The sequence below is a fragment of the Parasteatoda tepidariorum genome, chromosome 9, assembly GCF_043381705.1.
Source record: "Parasteatoda tepidariorum isolate YZ-2023 chromosome 9, CAS_Ptep_4.0, whole genome shotgun sequence".
Taxonomy (NCBI): Eukaryota; Metazoa; Arthropoda; class Arachnida; order Araneae; family Theridiidae; genus Parasteatoda; species Parasteatoda tepidariorum.
The window spans coordinates 51,820,603-51,841,490 of record NC_092212.1 but is presented as its reverse complement, the minus strand read 5'-3'; the positions used below and the strand labels follow the sequence as shown (position 1 = coordinate 51,841,490).

Below are 20,888 nucleotides of genomic sequence, written 5' to 3'. Positions count from 1 at the left end.
CAGCTAAGCATCATTAAAACTAAGCACCATTAAAACTAAGCACAGAATTGGGTGAGTTTATATTGTAGTAATTGAGGAAAAAGGGGAGAAGATAGAAATGCTGCTCAAATCGGTAATGTTTCGTCTCTCATTATACATTGTGTGTGGATGCTTAAATCTTTAACCGAATATAATTCTTAGATATTTCACTGTAAACTTTGTCTATATCGATATATCTGTATGGTAAGCTTTTTAGTATTTACAAAAAAGTTATCTTTTGGAATTGAAACAGTATTATAATTTCAGTAATTATTATAATTTTTTTTCTAAAATAGAGAGCCCCGCCCAGGCTTGTTTCGCAATAATACTAGTTTCTTAACGGTAAACTGAGTGTTACGTCAAAATTTATTTTAAAATAATAAAAACATTGAACATTTCAATAAAACATTCAAAATTTCTTTAATATATTTAAGCACTGAGAAAAAAAGTGTGATCGAAATTACCAGAATATGGTAAAATTTAGCGTGTTTCTGGCTTTGTGGGAACACCAAAAAGCACGGTAATTTTCACCGAAGGTAATTTTACTGTAATTATTTTCGAATTATTGGCTTTGGAAAAAGTGACAGTATAATATTTTCTAATAATATTTGTTAAAATTAGGAAAATTTATTAAAATTTGGTCATATGCGTAGATACCATAAAGCTTGATATAGAACCCTTTTATTCTATTAAATTTAATTTTCAGTTTTGTATTTTTACTAAATGTGTGGTAATTTTCGGAAAATCCATTACTATATGAACGGTAAAACGGTAAAACTAAAAAAATGAAGGGTTTAAATACCGTATATTTTAGTTTATAGCCATTCAGAATTATATTTTTTTCTGCAAAAATGTCTTTATTATAAGTGCGGCAATTTTACTACACATTTTTTCTCCTGGCCCAGATCTAATTTCACAGCTTTAGTTTCCGATTTCTATATCCAAATTATGCTGTATTAATGATGTGTTTTTAGGCTTCAACAAATATGAAATGTATTTTTTTGCTTTCTTTCTCATACCTGTGAATAATTTAATTTTATGAATGAGTTTTCCTCAAGGTGATATTTTTCTATGCATAAAAATAAAAGTATTAAGCGAATATTTTATTAAAAAAGTAAATCTTTACAGTAAATTTAGTAATTAAATTCAGTAAATTGTAAAACAAAAATAATTGTTTTCTTTTCAAGCTGAGCAACTTTGATTCTTTTCTAAGTAATAACAAATAGGACAAAACCTTCAAGGAGAAAAAATTACCAGTAAAATTTCCGAACTGTGTGGCAATGATGTTTCGGGAAAAGAACATAATTTTGATTAATGAAACCAAAATATACAGTATTCAAACCATTCATTTGATAATTTTTCCGTGTATATGGTAATGGGTTACTTGAAATTTTTGCTTTTTAAAAATATAGTTCTTATAACCACATATTTAGTAAGAAATAGAAAACTGAAATATATATAGGATATAAATATATATATGGGTAATTCTCACGAAATATGACAATTCAATGTCCATTGCTTCAAAATCTAATATTGTAAAAGAACTTTTTTTTAAAAAAATTAATTAATTGCATTGCTGTTAGCATTTTAAAATGACTTTGTACTAGCATTGACTGTTTTGTATAGTTAAAAAATTTAATTAAACTTCAAAATGTCGTTTTCCTGGCATGTCCCAAACAATGTTTCCAATGATAACTAGCTTCAAAACTTCCCATAAATTTTTCAATATCTAATTTTTTTAATCTCAACCGGTGTAAGCATTTCAAGAATGTACGCAGAGGGTATTATTTACAAAAACATCGTTTAAAATAATTTTTTCTGTCAATAATTTGTTTGTCCCAAGAAAATCTGTCATTTTCCTGGCTTCTTTTGTTTAGTGGTTTATAACCAAAACAGATGGAGCCAGCAATTAATATCTTATGTTAATAGATTGATTATACCTACCCTCCTATATGAACATGTCTTGTTGCATGAATAAGAACAAATTTTCTGGTTCAAAATCTATTTAAAAAAATTCTTCAAGAAGAGTAGGTTTTTGTGTTGTCATTTTCCTGGCTTCTTGAAATCATGAATAACATAAACTACATAGATTTATCTGAGTTATTTTAAAAAATCCTGTTGCTTTCTGCAGAATGTAAACGTCTTAGGCCAAAATATTAAATTAAAATAAAGTTATATGCTATAAAATGTCAAATTTATCCTGGCTGTCATTTTCCTGGCTTATGAATTCCAGGACATTGAAGTGTTACCAAAATATTTTTTAACTGCTAATACTGTAAGGAGGAAAAGCAAATATTAACCTAATAACAAGTTTATGTGTGATTGTAATATGGTTGGATGAAATCAAAATTATTTATTTATTTAACACAATTTTATTCTGTACATATCAGCAACAAAAAAAAAGTTTCATTCTTTCTACAATGGATAAAAAGAATTAATTTAAGCAATTTATGGTCCATCTAACATAAAGGCTTAAGTTGAGTTACTTACTATTAACTTAAAATGACTGTTTTTTAAACTTCTAAGCTAATATGTCATTTTCCTGGCATTCATGATTTGGTGATTTTCTATTTTTTTCTCTCGAGCAAATGTCAATAAACTACACTGCTGTCTGTAAGATACTAATAAATGTAACTAAAGAAGTATACAAAGAAATTTTAGATTATTTTGAAGACTTTAAATTTTAAATTTGAAGAAATTTTTTGATCCGAATTGTCTTGTTTAAAAAGAATCACCCATATATACATATATATATATATATATATTATTTCTAAAANTTTTATTTTTTTCTCTCGAGCAAATGTCAATAAACTACACATACAACTATAACATACAACTATATATATATATATTTATATTAGATGAGTTTTATAGCATGACTAGTTTAATAGCTATTATTTGCATGACACAGATGAAAACTATTTTCAAACTTCTGCTGCATATTATGCTGAAATGTTCCGAAATCGTACTTAAGATGATTTGTGTGATTTAGTGTCTACCAGACAGATTAAAAGTCAATGCATAAAGAACTCTGACGATATGACAGACATTTCTTGAAAATAAATGAAATTGAAATGAAAGTACATTCACGCAAGAGTCAGCTGAGTGGTGAAAAAATTTGATTGATATACTGCTTGAAAATATTTAAGTTATAAAAAAGGGTTGGAAAAAAAATTGTTGGAAATATAATTATGCTGTGCATTCAGCTTGATTACCAATGAAGTTTATACGTTGTGCAAGATAACTCAGAAAGGTGACAAGCTGGAAACAAATAGAAATATTTATTATTTTTTGTGTAATAATTTAAAATATACATTAGTTTCAAATAATACATTTCCTCGCCATGAGAATTGCTGCAAATTGAAATATTTATTATTTTTTTTGTAATAATTTAAAATGTACATTTGTTTCAGATAATACATTTCCTCGCCATGAGAGTTGCTGCAAATTGAAATATTTATTATTTTTTGTGCAATAATTTAAAATATACATTTGTTTCAGATAATACATTTCCTCGCCATGAGAGTTGCTGCAAATGGAAATATTTATTATTTTTTTGTAATAATTTAAAATACACATTTGTTTCTGATAATACATTTCCTCGCCATGAGTGTTGCTGCAAATAGAAATATTTATTATTTTTTTTGTAATAATTTAAAATATACATTTGTTTCAGATAATAAATTTCCTCGCTATGAGAGTTGCTGCAAATTGAAATATTTATTATTTTTTGTGCAATAATTTAAAATATACATTTGTTTCAGATAATACATTTCCTCGCTATGAGAGTTGCTGTAATTCTTAGTCAACCTATTTCTCAAGTTGTATTGAAATGCATATACCGTATTTTCAAGGGTAAAACGAAGCCCGTACCAGCTATTGATAACGAAGTGCTTCTGATGTCTGCTACAAAACTGGCAGCGAAAATTCGCAAACAGCAGGTAATTTTTGATGATTTTGTTTTATTTCAAAAAGTTAAATTTTATTAAATCGAAGAATAATTTTTTCTTGTATTTATAATAAATACTAAGTGTAAACTGGACTCACATTTGTGAGAACGGGTGTTCGAATCCAGCTGGCCGAAGACTCCCCGCGTAGTAATTGGTGACTTGTGCACATTGATTCGTTCGGGTCACAAAGTCCTTAATGTTCCCATAACAAATGGTCTTGATTTTTTATGGGAACATGGTTGTCATTAAAGACTGATTTGTTATTAAAAACATAAAATGAAATGTTAAATATCTGTCGGCCGGGATAGCCTAGTTGGCAAGGCGCTGGACTCACGTTTGTCAGAACGGGAGTTCGAATCTAGCCGACCGAAGACTACCGAGTAGTAAAAGGTGATTGGTACACGTTAAATCTGTCGGGTCACAAAGTCCTCCATGCTCCCGTAACAAATCAATATATCTGGGGGTACTGAACTGGAGATTGATCTTCTTCTGGTTCAGGTCAAAATTATGATCTGCGGATGAATGAATAGATGTATGAATGGATCCGCCCTATAAACGGGTGTGACGTATGGGTGTGGCAGAAATTGAATTCTTGGTCATAGATGGCGCCACTAGAAAACAAGAACAATCGCACCTCCTCTGTTTTAATGATTGAAGACAACAACCAAATGTAGAACAGCAAAAAGTCATACCATTGTTGCAAAAAGTCATACCATTGTATTGGTTAATTGCGTCTCACATTTTTACTATAATAAAATAATATTTTTTATTTCAAGCGAATAGACAAAACGTTATATAAAGGTGGAAGAAAGTCTTAAGTCATATACCTACAGTTTCATTTGCAAAACACGCCAAGATAAATCAGTGAAATGAATTTCTAGCCAAATTCTCATCAGGATTACTTACTAATTCTGTACAAATGGCTCATTCATAAATGGTACAAATGAATACCTCTATCTGATGCAATAGTTCAAGTGAATTATCTTTATACCTACACTGAGAAAAAAAATTATGATAGAAATTACCAGATTATGGTGCAAAGTTTATCGTGTTTCTCGCTCTTTGGAAAAGCCAAAAAGATCTGTAATTTTTGCCAATGTGCTTTGGTAACTATTTCGGTAAAGTCAGCAAGAAATATGGTTTTGCAATTTGCGATAAAAATTTTTGATGCAATTTGATGATATCTTAGAGCATGACCTAAAAGCCGATAATTTGGTTAAAGATATAGATTTGTATTTTTTACTAAGTGCGTAGTAACAAGGACTATAATTTTGAAAAATGAGAATTTCTGGTAAACTGTTACCAAATGAACAGAAAATTGACATACGAATAGATTAAATAACATACCGGCAATGGACAAAATAATGGAAACACTTCTGTACTAATTATGTACTAATCATTTTATAATTTCAGACATGTTAAGATCATGCAGTTTATTACATCCATGAAGTTTAAAGCTATTTAAGGTTTGAGAGAACGACAATAAATTACAAACGGAAAATATTGCTTTTGAACACCCCATGTCCAAAAATGTCGCAAAAGATTTGTAACTTGTGGCAGTTATTTAGGTCATTAGATGCAATAATAGCACAAAATTTCGTAATTCTAGCTTAAATATTTGTGAAAATAGGGACATTTTTATAAAAAAATTTTTTTTTTCAGTATTGTGTTTTTTAGTATGACTTAAAAAAATTTTTATATTGATTAAAACAAAATTTTCAGAGCAATTTAGAAGTAACTAGGAGGCTTCGACCCCTGCTCGCTAGCGCTCGCCAACCCCCGGAACTGCTTTCGTAGTTCATTTCGGATTGCTTCGCAATCCGATGCTCGCTCTGCTCGCTCATTGGATACGTTCTTAGCGTCTAGCTTTTGTATACTTTTTTGAACACTGAAGTTCCGAAAACTTTTCACTGTAGAAAATTCTAAACCTGTGCCTTTAAATATTAATTTGAAATTGAAAACTGTTCGCATATTTTTCTTACTCACACCATTCTAAATTTCAGTTGTTGAGAAAAGTAAGTTTTGTTTTAAAGTCTTTCCCACCAGAGGGCTAAAACCATGTGTTGTAAAACAATATGAAATAGTACTGAACGCCGGATGTAAAGCATCGGCTAGGATGAAGATAATTTTGTGAGAATGTTTTTGAAAATTCGGTGAGAATTCACCCGATTAGACATATGATACTTACTACGTGCTCTTGCGAGCCGAAACCTATCAATTAAAACGTATTAGAGTTTTATATAATATAGATTAGCCATGTGATGCTCACTACGTGCTCTTGCGTGCCAAATCCTATCAATTAAAAATGAAAACTGTTGCCAATGCGAGAAAAGAAATATCATCGGTTTTATTGATACATACGTATTAGCGTTTTATATAATATAGATTACAAATATTTTCTAAACCTAAATATTTCTGAATTTATTAAATTATACCCTGAGTATACTTTGAGAAAGATTGAAAAGTGTGTTGTGTAAGTGTGATGTTTCAATTATTTTGCCTAACTCCTGTTTATTTAAAAAAAAAATTTCCGAAATTTTTTTGCTTTTACCAGAAATGTAATTACCATACAGTATGGTAATTTTACCAGAATATTTTTCCCCTTGTATGTAACAAAAGAGGACATTAAATTTTAATACTACTTCTACATGCCATATCATCTAACCATCTCTTTCTGGGTCTCGAATTTATTCATGTTTAATTTAAATTTTTCTCAGCCCCTATTTTAATTAATTTTCTCTATTTGGTCAGCCATACCAATGAATTGAATAAGAACTCTGTTTGTTTAATTGAATGTCACGTTAATCACTCTTTCTATTTCTCAACTAAAAAAGTCCAAAAATTTTTCTTTCAAATGCTTAATGAGTCATTTTCATGATTATTATCTTAAATACCGGTACTCAGGGTGTCAGTACTTTTTACTGAAAACTTATATTTGGAAAAAATAAGATCAGATACATTGTGAGTTTCTCAGTAATATTCACTGTAAAATCACGTAAGTACAGTAAATAAATAATTATTACGTTAAAAATTATAGCATGAAATTTTACTGGAAAAATAGATTTTACAGTAATGTGAATTTCATGAGGTTGCATTTAGGGTGACATTACTTTTTCTCATAATTTCATTTCATATTATTCTAGGATGTGTGACTGAATGGCTTGAGTCATAATTTGAACAAAAAGGCAGCTGCGTGGAATAGATAAAAAATATAATTGTATTTTGTTCTACTGAAGTGTTAGTAATAAAAATAAAATTTTTTATGTAAGCTAACTTAGTAAACTATGTAATAATTTTTTCACGATACTTTTTTCGCGTATCTACACTGTCTTATAGCTTTATTTTCTTTGTAATATAATCTGTTATCGAAAAAAGTTTTCGATAACTATTTTTCAAAACTTTATTAAAATTTATGTCAATTTTTCTTACTTAAGAAAGTTGCCGAATTTTTATTCAAAAAGTATAAAAAATAAATATCAATAAAAATATTTCATTCAGAATATATAATTGAAATTAAATTTTATTAAATTGCAAACATGAAATCAGATCAGATAATTGTAATGCACGTAAAAATTATTATTTGATTACCCAGCCTGAAAAAACTAATAAGTCTTTATTCATTCAAGTAATCATTCATATTTTTTAGCTTTATTATTTTTTAAATTTTTTTGTTTGTCATTTACAATGATTAAGCGTTAACAAAGTTCACATGATTTAACAAATGTCTATACAACTAAAGGTCTGGTTTCTTAGGACAAGCGCCTTATCTGGGAGTCAGCGGGACGTCAACGTCCCGCTGACACCAGCAAAATACTGGTTTATTAGATCAAGGCCTGGTTTCTTACAACTAGCGCCTTATTTGGGCGTCAGCGGAAAGTTGACGTAGAGCTGACGCCAAAAAAATACTTTTTTGTTAGCTCAGCGTGAGCAATCGGTCCAACGCCGACATTATCTCTCATTGCGCATGCGTTAATAACGTAAACAAATATTTATTTTGCATTTGTATTGATTTTGTTTTTGTCGACCAGTGTTTTAGAGAACAAATAATGACTTTGTTCAAGAAGAAACACATTATAGCTGAGCTAAATGAAGAGTGCTATGTTTAATGAAGAAGCTATGTTTAATGTCAAAGTCAAAATCTTGGCTGATTTCAATGTGCTGTTGGATGTTGTCCACCATTTCTTCTGTGGTTAACGTCACGTTGTAATCCAACTGCAGTTGAGCTGGACGGCAATTGTAGTTCAAGATGAGCGTTCGATGACGTATACTATCAAACTCACAAATGGACCAATCAGAGGTTAGCGCTGATTTCCAGTTGACGGCGTCCTGTCCTAAGAAACCAGGCCTTAAGAGGCCCAGCCAACACCTCTTCGTAAAGAGAGACATCAATATAGTAGTCCTATGTAATGAACATAAATTGCGTAATAAGGAGAAAATAAAATAAAATGTCACAATGCTTGGACTACTAAATTGCGAAGCATGAAATATGAAACGAAACATGTTGCTACGTTCGGACTGATATGGGATCAGATTTCTCTTTTATGGTAACCCGTGCGAAGGTATTCTCTCTTCTAGGAGGTATTGGCTCACTCTGCTACCTTACTAGCCCTTTTAATACATTAAGTTTAATAATAAACATCAACTCTAATTTACTATTCCAAATTTCCGTGGTTAATTGCACAACAATTTCAAGTCCTTTATTTTTCAAAAAAGAACAACTCATAAAATGCATAAAGGTCGAAAGAAAAGGTGGAAAAGGGAAAAATGAAGTCATAGTGACGAAAAATTAAATTTTGTAATCAAGGGTTAGAACAAAAATATTAGTTGGATCACTGAGCAACGTCATCCACGTCGAGCGTCGTCTTTAGTAGCATAAAAGAGAGCTATCTCGAAAACTTCCTAGAAAATTCCAGAAAATTCTTTATACTACACAATGCTTTTCTATTCTTGTGTAGTTTCATTAAAACGTTTCTTGCTCTTGCGTGAAATTGTGGTTTAAAACAAAAAGGTAAAATAATTTAATTATTTACATGAACAGTTAGTTCACTTTAAAGCCTACCCAAATTATTCCTCCCAATTACAGTCACTATTTCAACCCAACTTATAGCTCAGTTTGTTACAGCTCTTCCTTACAAACGAAAGAAAATAATTTTGTTTCAATTTTGTAAACTTTGTATAATTATTCAATGATGCTTTTTTTTTGGTCAAGTGCCTGTTTAGGCAGAAGGGGTGCGATTGTTCCTGTTTTTCAGTGGCGCCATCTATAGCCAGGAATTCGACATCTGCCACGCCATTCACGCATCCACAACCCGTTTATAGGGCGGGTCATATTCACACACAAAGGAGAAAGGACATAGAACACAGAGAGAGAGAAAGAAACATGCATGTCTTGCCCGGGATTCGAACCCAGGACCTGTCTGATGCAATGACAGTTCCCCGCCCCCTACACAGGCCGGTCGGCATTCAATGATGATTTGTAAATGAGAGTGTAAAAATGTTTTTATTTAGTTGTTTTATTTTTTTTAATAGATAAAATGTGAAGAGGTTATGCGTGCATACATTGACAGATCCCGTTTAGTACAACCCTATATCAATGCTATCGTTGATGAAAGATACGATAAGGCTATAGAAGAATCCAAGGATGTTGATACTTTCCTTCAAAAAGGAGAAAAGACTGTTGAAGAAATTGAAAGAGACACGCCATTGCTAGGCGTTCCATTCACTTGTAAAGAATCCGTTGGAGTCAAAGGTACATTTCTAATATACAGATATCATTTTTAATAAATTACCACTATATTTATTAAATTTACCAAATTATTATTATCAGTAGGGGCTATGATTACATGTGGATTTCAGTTTGGTTAAAGATTTTCAGAAAGTAGTGTGCTTTGGTTTAGCAAGGTTATATTTTAAATAGGTTTTCTGATCATTGTTTTATCTTTTGGAATTAGTTTTTGTATTTTACTTTTATATTTTGTATTCTCTTTTTCTTTTGTCTTGGACTTTTTACAAAGCCTTTGGGTCCCGCAGTGAACTGATCGTTAAGACACGGTTCCCAGCAGATCAAACATGACTGGCTGCGGTCAGTATGCGGGTGGGTGACTACTTGGATATGTCTGCATAGGGACCGAGGATGTGTGGTATTGGTCCTCGTTTAACTGTTCTACCGTAAAGTTCTCGACTTCACTTACAGATTATCGGGCTACCGAAGAGGGGGTGCAATCCCCTTTGCGGAGAATCAAAAATGTAATGGCATGTTCATCCTTAGGGATGTCTCCCAGACCGTCTCCAATAGCCCATTGTGCAGCTCTAGTGCGACGTAAATGAACTACAACTACAGCAACAACAAAACTTTAGGGGTAAAGGGAGAGCAAATTCGAGACATTTGTCGCACTCTCTCGAAAGAAGAGGTTTTGCGTTATGACCTCCGGGGCTGGTACCCCCTGATGATGTCAGCTTCGGTTGACATTATTATATTTTTCATTGTTTTCTTCTTTAAAATTTTCTATTGGTTTCAAATTTCTTATGAAATTTCTGATACATTGCGCAACTTTCCTTTCGAATTGTAGTATTAAACTGATTTATGCAAGATATTTGATTTCTCTTTTTTTTAGTAGTAGTAGATTTCCAGGGTACCTATGCAGTTTCAAACAAAGCATTCAGAATAGTGGTAAAAAAAGTTTTATTCTATTTGCAGAGAAAGAAATAACTCAGTATGCAATATCATTGCAAAGATGCTCGTGTTAACCTGAATTTGATTTTTTTTCTCTTTTTAACTAACGTTGACCCTTTCTTAAATACATTGCAAGCAATATAAAGAGTACCCATAAGAATTTCTCTATCATATGATGTTGAATGAGATCGCAGTATAAGCCTCAAAATAGGTTAAAAATTTGTTCAATTAATATCATATACTCTGCAACAAAATATTCTAATGGATTAAAATCCGTAGAGTTTGATGGCCATTCATCTCAGAGCAGCAAATCAGCCTGAAATTGATTAATATTTGCTTTAAACAAAGTAACATCATCTTGCTATCTTAAGTGTTCAACCCATTCTTCTGAATAATTTCCTCTAAAATATAGACTTTGACTCGAATTTTAGACCCCTTATAAATAACCAACAAATAATCAACAGAAGTTTCACTAAACTATCATTAAAAATATGATTTGATCTGTAGACACGGATATTTTATAATGTGTTATATCTGGTATTGTCGTTAACTGCCATGGATCATTTTAAGTGTTTTTTAAATTGCTTTGCAATAAAGAGTTTCCCTTCGGATTAACAAATCATTTTACTTGCCATAAAAGAACGATAATTCACTTTTTTCATCCACTTTATAACCAGCGGCATTTAATGTCTTTGAAAAAAGAAATTTTTAAAAAAATAAGATTGCGCATTGATGACTTTTTGAGCTATGAGATTATTTTATATGGAAAATTAGATATAAAGGTCACTTATAGAATTTTTTTTCTTCTTGAAATTAAATATTTGAATTATTACTTGCAAAAATTTTACTGTAACTAGAATGATTCTTGTCTAAAAAATATATAGAGCAACAGAGCACTTTTTGACATGAAAAGTAAAATAATTCATTTGCTTGCACTTGCATTACGATAACCTCTATTACCATTGCTCAAAAGTGCTTAAATAATAAAATAAGTTACATGAAACAATAAACAATTTACACTATATAGAAATTAAGACTATAAAACACTAAAACTGCTTTTTGTTATGTTAAATAAAAAACAAATGCATATGAATAGTGGGTAGGTACAGTACTCTCAAAATAAAAACTGACCACCCTGAATAACTTTCGATCTAATGATTGGATTTCCGCATTCTAGGATTTATTCTTAATGGTTCGATGAGGCTACCTCAAATGTGCTAATTATCAGTGCAGACGATATTTCAAGTTGTAAAATCAGATGCAAAAACGTTCTTTCTCTGAATAAACATACCTTTTTACGATGGATTGTTATTTCTGACCCCCAAAATGTAGGAGGTAGCTGAACTCTCTGGGAAATACGAGTTTGTTTGGAGTTTGGTCGAATGAGCGATCATAAAATCGGATCCCTTAATGTTATTTTCGCTTTTTTCTTATTTTGCTATATTAATTTATCTTATTAAACGAATTGAAAAAATTTTACACATAGTTATAAAATTTGTTTATCTGAAAAACATTGCTTGAAAAATACAACTTTTAGTAAATATTCATTATTTTTCATTAATTTATTTAATAATAGTCGAAAAAATTTTGAATTGCATGATATAAATTTTTTTTGAATTATTTTTAAAAATGCAATTTTAAATAGCAAAATTCAAAATTTGAGTTCGTTCGAATAGTTTCTAAGAAGTGGAATTTTGAAAAAGTTGTTTTTCTTAAAATTTGGTTTCTCAAGAACTTTTTGACGAATTTAGTTCTTTACCATTTAGTATTTTACCATTTAAAATCGCATTTTTTAAAATAATGCAATAAATGTATACCTTACAATTCAAAATTTTTTCGACTATTATTATATAAAGTAAGGAAAAATAATAAATATTTACTAAAAGCTATAATTTTCATGATATTATCTTTGGGTAATTAAATTTTATAATTGTGTGCCAAAAACTTTTCATTTCGTTTTAAATGTAAGGGGTCCTAACTTAGGACCCCTCTCCTGATGAAACTATTGGGACCGTTATGCGGATTACGCCAAACCCTATACTTTTGGGGATAGAAATNGCAAAATTCAAAATTTGAATTTGTTCGAATAGTTTCTAAGAAGTGGAATTTTGAAAAAGTCGTTTTTCTTAAAATTTGATTTCTCAAGAGCTTTTTGACGAATTTAGTTCTTTACCATTTAGTATTTTGCCATTTAAAATCGCATTCTTTAAAATAATGCAAGAAATGTATACCTTACAATTCAAAATTTTTTCGACTATTATTATATAAAGTAAGGAAAAATAATAAATATTTACTAAAAGCTATAATTTTCATGATATTATCTTTGGGAAATTAAATTTTATAATTGTGTGCCAAAAACTTTTTATTTCGTTTTAAATGTAAGGGGTCCTAACTTAGGACCGCTCTCCTGATGAAACTATTGGGACCGTTATGCGGATTACGCCAAACCCTATACTTTTGGGGTTAGAAATCCGAATCCGTCGGAAAAAAGGCATGTTTAATCAGCAAAAGTACGTTTTCAAATCTGATTTCCTAATTTAAATATCGTCTGCGCTACTTAATTAACATATTTGAAGTCACCCTTTCAAACCATTACGTTTATGAGTCCTAGAACTTGGTGCAGATCCGATTATTAGATCAAAAGTTATTCACGGTGGTCCGTTTTTTTTTTCGCATTGCACATATTGAAAGAAATTTAGCAGAAAGGAAGACTGACAGTTAAATTTTAAGCGCTCTTGAATTTTACTCATTCAAAAACTGACAACTATCTATATTTCTTCAAGCTAACTTAATATGTAATGAAATAATAAATTAAGTCATTAAATAGAAATCACTATTTTGCTATAAATACCATAAACACGGTAACGGAACAGAAGAGTAACTGAGGGGGAAAAAGAAGAAAGAGACGGCAAGTCAATTTAATTCGACAAGCTCAATTGAAGAGGCGAAAGGTTTAGATAAAATTGAAAAACGTAATTTCATCTCGCCATAAAAAAATCAACTTAACATTAAAACAATAAATTTAAAACAATTATGCTAAAATAAAGGGAAAAAACAACCTTTTCTTGTCTAAGCCTTATTAGAATACGGCAAATATAATGAAAATTTTTTAAGTGGCAACGTTATCCAAAAATAGAATATCCTGGGAACATATTTTTGCCAACTCAACAGAAATAGTTTTCTACAATAATTATGATAACAGAGTTGAAAAAAAATCTTGGGATAATATTTAAATGCTTGATTTTTATTCAAAAGTAATTTTTAAAAGCGTATATTAGATATGCAGTGTTGGAGCAGTTTACACAATTGATAAATTAAAATTATTTTCAATTAATAGCAATTTATTGAAATTACTGAGACATAGCAATTTATCTGTATCTTAAGTAATAAAGCAGTTATCTTTTTTAAAATAACTCAGTTATAATTTTCACAATATTAATTTCTGTTTGGTAAATTAAATTTCATGCTTAAAAATGTTTTTTGAAATTTTATTACAGAAATTAAAATTACTGGCATGCTACATCAAAATAAAAAAGTTTTTTGAAAATGACCTATGTGTTTACACATGGGAAATTATTGAATATTCCTTGAGCCTTCTATTTTTATAAAGATTAGTATCAGTAATAAAATCACTAAAAAAATAATTCACTTCTGCTGGTTTTTAGAGCATATCTTACATTGCTAAAATTTCTTTCATTGTCTTCGATAAAAAAAATAACAATTTCTTTGAATGGTTAGATTTTTTTTAAAACTTAATCACGAATAAATGTTGCTCTATCAAAAATGTTTACGTAACCAATAAAAAATACATGCTCTGGATTGCGTACATTTTATGAAGTTACTGTGTCATTCTATTTATTCAGCTTTATTTTTTTTGGTACTTATTTGCGACATTTATTTCAACTTAAAGTATAAATATTACTGTAATAGTTATTTATTCATAAAACCTTAAAGAATTAGTGACATCAGTTCTGAATCAGATCTACTGTATTTCTTGCAGAAATTGCTAATTATCTTATATATATAGTCCACATAGTGTTTAATATTAAAAAATATTTTTTTTCGCAGGTTTATCACAAACAGCTGGTATTTATAAAGATAAAGGTAGAAAAGCAGAAAAGGATTCTGATGCTGCTGGATTTTACAGAGCAGCTGGTGCTATACCTGTAACTGTAACCAATGTTCCAGAGCAAACTATGTGGTGGGACAGTGCAAATCTCATTTATGGCATCACCGAAAATCCTTTCGATCACTCCCGAATACCTGGTGGAAGTTCAGGTATCACTATTGTAAATATATTTATTAAATAATCATTTTACAAGGATACATATTTTATCAAAGTTCATATTATCGTAATGGTAGGAGCTATAGAAAGTGATTTTATTTTATAATCATCATTGAACAGCAGATTCATTTCTGTGTTTGCGATTATACATCTTCAACTCCATAGCCTTATAATTTTGAATCCAACCCAGAAGGCAAATTAACTCCTGACATCGAAACAAACTTCTTCGATGAAACTAACCCTAATTTGTGTTACATGAAGATGAAAAACACGTAAACCTCTCTTATCTAGCCCGACGACAAGGGGATTTTAACCCATGGTATGTCTACATCAGCAGATATTTTGAGTCAAATTAGTGCGACTTGATCCACCACGAAATCTTGGAGAAAAAAATATGGGCCAATGAAATGCTAAAATTGATATGTGTTACAAAATGAATGAAATATCACTTTGGAACATGGAGTCGCAAACCTTATATGGAGTCGTTAGAGAGAGTTGGTAATTGCGCTATGAACAAAGATGATGTACAAAAAATCATTTCAAATTTTTTTTTACTGTATTTCCAAGCGTGTTACCCATTCATGACCGATTCAGATACAGTAGATGCTGAAACTTCTGTCTGAGCGCTTAGATACTCTCAATGCAACGACATTACATGGAACGTCTCACCATCAAACCTACCAAATGTATCTCCAGCACATCTTGCAATCACAATAATCTATGAAAGCTTTAAGCACCTACTGTTGTAGTATCGTTCGTAATTGTTAAACGGGTAGAAATACTACAAAAAAACAAGAAATGTTGAATGGTGAATAATTAATTGTCCTATTGCATTATAATTTGCAAGGCTTTCTAGCAATATGAATAGAGTTTGCAACCACATGTTCCTATATAATTTTTTATCCCTTGTATACGCCTGCTCTGCTTACCATTTTTTACACAATTTGTGTGTTTTTTCTTAAATTTTTATATACAGGGTGTTCCGTAAGAGCCAACCTTCACACTTATTTTTAGAATCATTATCAAAAATGAAAACATAAAACTTTACACATTGGAGGACGCAAATTAAAGTAAAAACGCTGTGGAAACTCGACGAATCATGGCGCAAAAAATCGATTACGATAAACCACTAGTAAGGTTTAATTATGGGAGGAAGCAGAGATGACTTGAAAGACAATTATTGGAAACACTTTCAACTTCTTACCTTCAATTGACGCTTAATACATCCACCTTCTTTCTACTACGACATGTTAGATTTTGATAAAATTCTTTTTTTTTCTCACTTAAATATAAATTTGCAACCCTCAATGTGCATAATTCCTTGTTTTCATTTTCGATGAAGATTCTAAAAATGCATATGTTAACGGGAACAACTTGTGTCTGATTAAAATTTGAAATATTTTGTGATAGAAAAAGGATAGAAAAGAAATATCGCAAGCTGACAACATCTGTTAATTAAATTGGATTTTAGTAGTGATTGAAATGGTAATCAATTATAATTTTCGGAGGAATAATTAAAAGTGAGAAATATGAGTGAAATTTTAAAGCATGTCCATTGATGAAATTTTTTTAAGCCGTTTAATATATTTACTTTTTGTGAGTTGCTTGCGTTTTCAGATTATTTACATGTATGGGTATTTTTGACACCCAATTTTTTTTCGTAGAGTTAAATTGTTAATTTTATAAAACAATTATTTAGCACCAATTAAATTTTACTACAAGTTAAAATTTGAACACTTTAATTTTTGTAGATTATTCTAAATTAAAATTTATCGACCATGTGTTTTAGATGTTTGCACTAAAGATTATTTAATAATTTGTTAGGTGGAGAAAGTGCTCTTCTCACAACTGGTGGAGCTGTAATTGGTATCGGAAGTGATATAGGAGGAAGCATTCGAATGCCATCTTCTTTTTGTGGTATATACGGGCACAAACCTACAACAAGTACTGAAACAAATCATTATTATTTCTATAATTATTAAGTTAATACCTAGCCCTTTATACTGAATAAATTTAAAATTTGTTATAATTATGCGAGGGTTGTTTTTTAAACCAAACCGTTAGAAAATAAAAACCAAACGAAAGTAAATTTTCAAGAAACAAATTTATTTTCAGATTCCACACGCGGTTCTCTTTTTTTCAGCATAGTGGCTAAGTTTGTTTAAACACTTATCATAACCTTACAATTAGATTTAGAATACCTTCTTCATACAGACTTGCCACCTTCTCCGTTAACCAAGAGATCACGGCCGTTTTCACGTATTCATCATCGTTGTAGTGATTACCACCAAAATGATGTGCGAAATATCGGAAAAGATGAAAATCACTCGGTGCAAGGTCTGGGTTGCAGTGAGGGCTGGTCCAAAACTTCCCAACGAAAAGAGTCCAATAAAGCTGGTATCTGAGCTACAGAGAGAGTCATTATCATAGAGTAGCAAAATTTCCTGTCCAGAATTATAGGGAATTTTGCTACATCACAAATCGTAAATTTGCAAATCTGTCAGTGAATGTAGGCAACAGACAGGTATGAGCTGTCTAAACACGCGTCACCGACCGTATCTCGTGCGTAGCGAGTTGGTTGGTTCTAATGCCACTTGCCACACTGGCAAGCCTGCTTGGTGAAACCGAACAAATTTAAGGGGACACTTCACGATGAAAAACCCAAAAATCGACCAAATGATACTTTTTTCAATTTTTGTTTCAAAAAATAATAGTTATATCTAGCTACAATTTAAAAGAANCAAATTTAAGGCAGAGTTTGTGATTCTTGTTTTTCAGTGGTGCCATCTATGGCCAGGAATTCTACTTCTGCCACACCATACGTCACACCTGTTTATAAGGCGAACCCATTCATACATCCATTCATTCATCCACAGATCGTAATTTTGACCTGAATCAGAGAACGATCGATCTCCAATCCACTACCCCCAAAGGCATTGATTTGTTTTGGGAACGTGGAGAACTTTGCGACTCGACAGAATTTTAATGTGCATCAGTCACCAACTACACATAGTCTTCGGCCGGTGGGGTTCAAGCCCACGAACTCTCGGACGGGGCCCAACGCCCTACGGTACAGACTATCCCGGCGCGTTGTGAGAGATTTGTTAAATTTGAGCATTTTAAAAACACAGAACTAACAGTAGAGTCTACCTACACAGCTGCAACTGAACACAGTTGTTCTCAAGGAATGCCGGGACATGACACAAGCACTCGTTGCGACGAAAGCTTCACCTATTAGTGACACAACAAAACGACCCTTGCTTAAAAAACAACCCTCGTAAAAATTAATCGTCTGGTGCTGAAAAGAGTCTCAAAATGAGTATTTAAATTTATACTTACTATTTAGATAATATATATCTTGTCAGGAAAAATATGATTTGTGTCCCTTAGATCCTATTAGAAATGTCTTTAACATACCGGTTGTATGTAAAAACACTTTTTACTAAGTAAACTACTTGTTTGTTTCTGATTCTAGAGGATACTGAATGATAAAAACTGAATAATAAAAATTTGTTAAAAAACTTCCACACAGCAATTACCACAAAAGAATTTGGGCGAAATGGCCCGAAATCTTTAGAATTTTTCCGCTATCTATTTCACGTATAAGTAAAAAAAATTGCTGTACTAATACAAATAATTTAGAGTTTTTTAAATTATAGTGAAAGGATTTTCAAACATTTTTAACAAGGAACATAGTTCTAAGAGAAAAACAATTCTCGCAACAAATTTTCATGATAGTACATCTAACTTTCATCTAAGACTGGTTTTTGTCGAGATGTTTAGGTTTGGTCAAAATGTAGCTGCGTATGCTAGCGTATAAATAAATGAAAGATAATTAAAAATCACATCATAACATGTTGCATTACTGTATTTAATTTGGGGTGATGGTGGATATTTCGAAAATATTTTAATTTGATTTCCGTTGATTAAACGATTTCGGGAAATCGAAATATAATTTTCCCTCCTTAAGGGATTTCGAAAAACCTGTGATGAGATTTTTAATTATTTTTCATTGGTTTACAAGCTTATTTTCTGCATTGCCATCTGTCGACAAAATTATGAACTAGAATTTCTGGGAGGAATGCATTCCTAATCTTATGAAATCGCTGATAGATTTATTTTTTAGAAACGAATGTGTTGTATTCAGTTCGAAATTTTTCCACAATGATTTCAGTCGTACACTACAATGACTGCCTAACCCACAGTGTTTCATTAATTTTTTTCAAATATTTTATATGATCGTTTTTCTTTCTTTTTTTTTAATTTGTTGCAAATTCCAATAACGAATTAAAAGCTTTAAATATAAAGATAGGCACGTTTTCATGTGATATTTTGTAACAATATTTTTTTCTTTTTTTAATGGCGGGCACTTGGGAGTTGTCCCATTGGCCACAGGAATGCCAGAACTGATACTCTCTTCTCGTTACCTACTGGGCACCTGTGGCGAAGCCACGGCGGTGGAGCAGCGTCGCCCACGTCACACAACCACAATCCATTTATAGGGTGGGTCACATTCCCACAATCACACACAAAGGAGAAAGCACATCGAACAAAGAGAGAGAGAAAGAAACATCCATGCCCTGAGCAGGATTCGAACCCGCGACCAGTGGCTCCGTAGTCAGGCACGCTAATCACTCGGCCACCAGGTCGGCTTGTAGCAATATTATGTCCTTATTGTTGCATTCCTAAAGAGTGCAATTTCATGTTTTGATCAAATTAGTCTATATTGTGCTTTATTATTTCGTTTTAAAATATATTCCAAATAGATTAATTCACCTCTGTTTTTATTAATATTAGCTAAGAATTTAGAGCTAATAGTCTTTATCTGAAATAATTGGCCGGGATAGCCTGGTTGGTAGGGCGTTGAGCCCATTTCGAGAGTTCCATCCCCGCCAGCTAAAGACAGAGTGTACACAATGGTGACTGGTGCACGCTAAATCTGCGTGTGTCCCCCCAAGTTCCAATAACAAATCAAAACCTCTGGGGGTACTGGATCGAAGATTGATCGTGCTCTGATTTAAGTCAAAATTGAAGTCTGGGGATGGATGGTATGTCAATATGTCCTCGGTGTAGCGTTTGTGTGTGGAAGAAATCGAATTATTGGCTATAGGTGGCGCCACTGGAAAATAAGACGGTGCGCACTCCTCTGACTTAAAATAGGCGTGTCAATGTTGACAGGTGGCATACGACAACAACAGCAACATCAGATATAATTGTCATTTTGGATCATTTTTCTTTTTATTACCATACTATTCTTTCAAATTAACTACGGTAATTCAGCGAGCTACTACAATATCATTGACCAGTCTCTATTTCGGTGCATGCATCGCGCATACTTAAATAAGTACGTAATTATTTTTTCACAACAAAATGAGGTTTCACTTTTGTTGTTTGTATTTATAGGTGTAGTATCGAATGCGGGGAAGCGTCCATACCATGAAGTTCACAGTAAGAAAGTAGATCACATGGTCAGTATTGGTCCAATGTGTAGATATGCTGAAGATCTTCCTCTTCTTTTAAAAGTACTGTCTGGAGATGATCGGAGGCTGAAGTTGCACAATAAGGTAAAAAATATTTAAATGCTACTTTGGATAAAGGAAAAAAATAGTGCGTGGAGTCCCTCCGCGCGGAAGAAGTTAAACTTCGCAACCTGCGACGCTAATTGTAGAAGAATCAGCAGTCGTAGAAGGATCACTAGTTCTATTCAGCGATTCTATTTCCTACTCAGCTCGCTTCCGTGCTCTGTAATCACGGTAATATTGTGCATTTTTCCCTCGTGGACCTCTTGAACCAGTGGAAGTGCTTGTGGTTGCCTCATCGTCTCGCCCTGGAAAATGTATTTGTATTAATAATGTGTGTGAATGCGCCATTATGTAACTTCAGAAGAGAAAACCTAACAATCAATTGATATTCACAAGAGACGTACCTTGACATAACCTTAAATCCGTCGCATTGTCCGTGG

The 20,888-nt window shown here is 31.8% G+C and overlaps 1 protein-coding gene across 3 annotated transcripts in view; it reads left to right on the top strand.

The window, feature by feature from the left end:
- The window catches only part of LOC107449027 (fatty-acid amide hydrolase 2-A), a 32,627-nt gene continuing 11,739 nt past the window's right edge, over positions 1–20,888 (top strand). The window contains exons 1-5 of one of the 3 annotated variants that reach the window (XM_016064423.4): positions 1–112; positions 3,783–3,959; positions 9,498–9,717; positions 14,710–14,919; positions 16,751–16,870. In XM_016064423.4, the coding sequence (XP_015919909.2) occupies positions 98–112; positions 3,783–3,959; positions 9,498–9,717; positions 14,710–14,919; positions 16,751–16,870 (742 nt within the window). In that variant the 5' untranslated portion in view covers positions 1–97. Of the gene's footprint in view, positions 223–2,986; positions 3,272–3,782; positions 3,960–9,497; positions 9,718–14,709; positions 14,920–16,750; positions 16,871–20,888 lie in introns of those variants that run through there. The other 2 variants (XM_043051715.2, XM_071185274.1) reach the window with 2 other exon arrangements.